This window comes from Ceratosolen solmsi, unplaced genomic scaffold (genome assembly GCF_000503995.2).
Source record: "Ceratosolen solmsi marchali unplaced genomic scaffold, CerSol_1.0 scaffold75, whole genome shotgun sequence".
Lineage (NCBI taxonomy): Eukaryota > Metazoa > Arthropoda > Insecta > Hymenoptera > Agaonidae > Ceratosolen > Ceratosolen solmsi.
This window is the reverse complement of record NW_011948457.1, coordinates 200,584-205,565: the sequence shown is the minus strand read 5'-3', so window position 1 is coordinate 205,565 and position 4,982 is coordinate 200,584. Positions and strand designations below refer to the sequence as shown.

At 24.6% G+C, this 4,982-nt stretch overlaps 1 protein-coding gene across 4 annotated transcripts in view; it reads right to left on the bottom strand.

Moving 5' to 3' along the window:
- The window catches only part of Caper (RNA-binding protein 39-like protein Caper), a 32,519-nt gene extending 27,963 nt beyond the window's left edge, over window positions 1-4,556 (bottom strand). For 2 of the 4 annotated variants that reach the window (XR_913023.1, XM_011505369.1), the window contains exons 1-2: window positions 4,366-4,482; window positions 1,986-2,059 (exon numbers count right to left, since the gene is read on the bottom strand). Coding sequence is in view for 3 of the 4 variants with exons in the window: in XM_011505369.1 (XP_011503671.1) it covers window positions 1,986-2,039 (54 nt within the window). In the remaining variant the exon portion in view is untranslated. The other 2 variants (XM_011505370.1, XM_011505371.1) reach the window with 2 other exon arrangements.
- Window positions 4,557-4,982: the final 426 nt, after the last annotated feature.

The following is a 4,982-nucleotide window of genomic DNA, read 5'->3' as shown; positions in this document are numbered from 1 at the left end:
GTAGAGACCCTGAATGGTCCGAAGTGTTCTTCGAAAGAGCGTAAGGTTGCCCTCTCTCTGCTAGCGGGCCTTTACGGTTCTGAAGTGCTCATCGAAATAGCGTAAGTGTGCCCGACTTGTTGTGTGCGAGGTGTGACTAACTAATTTATTTATATGTAAAAAGATGTTCCTTGTAAACTACAGGCAAGGTGTATTACTGCTGCATAATTGATGTCCCCTTTGATTACTATTCCATTGACTTCACTGTAATCACTATCTAATCTGCCGATTTCTTGTTCTTATGCATGCGTGTATTCTGAACTATACTGCCGAATATATGGCCACGCGTCGTCTTCACAGTATACAAAAACACTGAGCGGCAGTTATGCTTGCGTGAGCGCGAAGTGATATTACAAATGAGCCCTTTGAATACGCACACGAATCGAAGGCTTGATCGTTCCGTGGCGGCTCTGCTGAAAATACCGACCGTTCCATGGCGGTCCTGCTGAGGGCAGATTGAGACCCGTGTACCATGACTTCTACTGGAAAATGATGAATTGGTTCACTATGGTCGGTCACTGCGGTCGGGTCACGGCAAGATGTTAGCCGCAAGCGCAGTTGAGCGAGGGTGGTACGGCAAGAGATGATTTTCAGCAAGAGAGGGAGGCGCGCCGCGTGCGTCCCTTATATAGCCACGCGGCGGCTCACTTAGCTGGCAACAAGGCATCGTCGTTGTTGCACTAATTCTTACACGAGGCGTCGAAGGAAAAATCTAGAACCTTCAAGAATGTTCGACGAGAGAAAAGTAGGAGTAATACCCTTGGGTGATCTTATAGTATATTATATTTCGGGTCGTAAACTTCCTCGGACTTGCCGAGTTTTGTTTGTAAACATTCACTCGAGTGCGCGTGCCGGTCCGCACGTGCGTACCAGTCTAGGCGCACATGCTGTACGCCGGACAGCGCGTATGACCTTTCTTTTGTTTGAAATTCATGGGACTGCATTAATCGCGAACAGATAGATAGAAATTTAAAATTAAACTTGGAAGTTTAAAAGTGAGAAATAAATTAATTTATTCAAGAGTTTTAATTAAGTTATCAAAACTAAAACTAGTTTTATTAGTTTGTAATTAGCAAAAAAATTTAAATACCAAAGGATATGTATTTTTATATAGCAAGTAAGTGTTTTTCTCTGTGAACACAGTTTTGTAATTATTTAACCCTAATAAGTAACATTTAAAATGTATTTATTCATTATATTTATATAATTTATTAAATAAATGAAATAGGAAAAAAATATATTTTATTATTACAAGATGAGAATACTAATCAATAAAAAAACAATTACATCAAGTAGGTGAAAAAGATATTGGTAAAAAATTTGTATATATCAGTACTAATTCTTGTTTGTAAAATTTCATTGTCACAATTTAAAAATATACTGTTTTGGATTACTATTGTAATAATAACATAATATTGTCAATGAATCAATTTTTTTTAAAAAGGTAATGTATTTTTTTGTATTAAAATCTATGATTTGTTATTCAAATGTAAAGAAACTGATTCATCTTTTAAACAAATAAAAAGTTTAATAAAAAATCTACTTTTTAGAGTTCTAGTCAGTGCAAGGAATTAATTAAATTCTTTTATAAATGAGCTTGAAAAACTGTTTTCATAATATATAATATTAATTAAAATAAGTCCTAAACTGATTAGTACTACAAAAACATTCTTTGAAATATGAAGTTCTCAGCTATTTAATTGTACTTATATTTAGAAATATAGTAAGCACATAGTTTTAAAACTTAATAAATTTAATTTTAAGACTCACATAACTTTATTATCACTTATTAAATTATATTATAATTTAAGATGAATAGTCCAACAAAATGAAATAATTTGTAATGTTCATTTTGCATAAAGTAGTTGTCATGAATTTTGATGTTTTACTAGTACGATATTTTAATAAGAAAATAAAATGAATTAAAGGTATAAAACGTATCTTACCCCCTTTTTATAAGGTGCTTCTAACATAGCCTCAACGTCCAAATCTTCTGCCATAATTTATTTTTAATGAATACCTAGAAAATAACAAATAAATTCTAATATTAAAATGATTAAAAATCAAAATAGTGTATTGAGAATTATATTTTAAGTCATGTTATTATAATATCATGATAAAATGATTAGTAAATATATTTCGGTAGATTTGAAAGTATGTTCAATTTTAATTACACAATTATATATATAATAATATACAAATAATTCTGAATCCAAATTCTGAAAATTATATCCAATTTGGTGAAATTTAAAAGATATACAGTACATAATAAAGATAAAATAAAAGAATTGGAAGGAACATCATAAGAGATTAAAAAAACATTACATGTATCTTTACATGTATCACTTTAAAGAATACTTTAATCACTTTGATACAATTTAGTTTGGATAAATTTTTTTTACAATGAGATCATTTTATGAATAATGGGGAAAAAACAAAACATTATAAAAGCTATTCATATTTTGGATAACAAACATAATGTATAAAATTTAAAACTATTTACATAATTTCATAAGGATAGCAAATATAAAGGATAGAGACAATGAAATCAATTTATAATTCAGACTAAAAAATTATACATTATATCAATTTATACAAATATAATTATAAATTTATAAATTTATTGACAATATCCAAAAATTTTGACATAGAAAAACATATATGTATAATTATATAGGTAATATATAACCCTCAGTATTCTCATTATGATTATGATTTTGAGACAATATTTGTTACTATTTTTCATTTATGGGAAAACCTAATTTTTACTTCTTCCTGTAACTTTGTAACTAAAGAAGGCAAGAAACTTTATACTCTTCTCCTTTAAGCATTGTTACTGAAATTGTAAATAGTATATGAATTGCTAGAACTGTAATATCTCACTTGAAAATAAAAATATATTTTTTATAAATAAATTGTAAATGCATATTGATGTTATTTTTTTTATGTCAATGAAAAATATAAAGTATTAGAAGGTAATATCGGTGACAATTTGTCTCTGCTACAAATACAACAAAGTATATACAATTGATGACATTTAAATGAAAAGTATTTATTTCAATGTTTAAACTACAATAATAAATAATTAAATGTATAACTATTCATGTAAAAAGGATTATAGAAATTCAAGAATTAGAATTTTTTAAAGGATAGATATTTTAATCAAGATTTTAATTGTTTATCATTAGTAATCCCAATAAGTTCAACAAATTCATAAAATCAATTCAATTTAAAATTAGTCAAGAAGAAAGGAAAAATGTAAGTAACATAAAATATTTAAAAAATATATAAAATGATATTCAATGGAAGACCTAGTAAAATTCTTATTAACATTTCATTGGTTATAAAGTAAAATTCATGATGAAATATTTTTCCTTTTTTTGATATGGTTATAAGGTATGCATTGTAATTTTATTATTTGTATAATGAAATATTATTTTATAAATAAAAATTTAAATATTAATATATTTTAAATATTAAACATTCATAATTAATTTATTGCTTTTTTTATAATACAAAATAGAGTTCATATTTAACTTATAAATTATTAGCGATTAAAAATTATAATTTATGTATATATATCAATAAATTTTTCCAAATTTAAAAGAATAATTAAAATAAAATTACAATAAATTAAATTATCTTATATAGGAATAAACTCCTTTATATTACTTTGAGTTCATTTGCTTATAATTTTATAATTAAATGAAATTGCATATAAAATCTATTTTAGTGGTTTATATAAATCTTTTGTTTGAATTGATTATAATAAATCTATAAAATAATTTTTATTTTATATTTTAAATAAAGGATCTAAGTATTTATTTAGATATTAATTTAATAAAAATTAAGATGTTAAATATTTTAAAATTAATTTCTATAAAATATTTAAAACGATAGAAAAAACACATATTAACATTTTATGTTATTATGTATTTCAAATAATAACTAATATATTTTTAAACATGAAAATAATAAATAATAAATATAATAATGTTTTGTAATAAACGTCACAATACTTTGTTTACAAAATATTAAATTTAACATCATTTAATAATTATTAAATATAAATTAGAAAATAATTTTAAATAAAGTGTGCACAGCACAAATAATTGAATTATAATTTTTTTAATTTTGAATATTGATTGCGCAGATAAATTTTATTAACATTAAAAACTTTAAATGTGAGTGTTTGATAATAAAATATTAAAATAATTTTTATTAATTTTTGCAGATACAAAAAATATAATTAGAAGGCAATAATACATAAAATAAAGTAAAATAAATAAAGTAAATAAATTAATAAAGTAAAATATTGTTTACCACCTTTGGTTATTATGATGTTCAAACATTTATTTTAAAAAACTACAATTTCAGTTAACACAACTAATTGCATTACTTTTCGTTGTTTTCGTTTAATTCATAAAAATTTTAATGAAGTGTATAAACCTTTAATTATTATATAGATATAGATGTTAATCCAACTGTCGGGTTAAGTTGTATCACGATATATACACCTGTACACATAATAAATATTATTTATAAAATCATAATACTAGATGAAATAATATTATTAAATGAGTCAAAATTAATTTACATTTAGTATCTTAAAATTAAAACAATTTAGAATAACAAATATATGAAATCAGATACAGTATTTCAAAATTTTTTAATACACGTTTCCTATTAGATTGTTTTACTGTAGTGAAATATGGAACTACGAAGGTAGATAAGCGCAGCTTTTTCAAGCATGCGCATTTCAAGTTAAGTTCATTGGTTTTCAATGCCGATTCAGTATAAAAACCAGACTCTCTATCTAGATATAGACCAGATATCTATATGTATCCATAATATTATTGGTATTGTAATATTTAAAGACATGTAACAAGTCTTTTGTTATTTACTCAGATTAAAAAAAAATTTATTATACTTAAAATACTTCA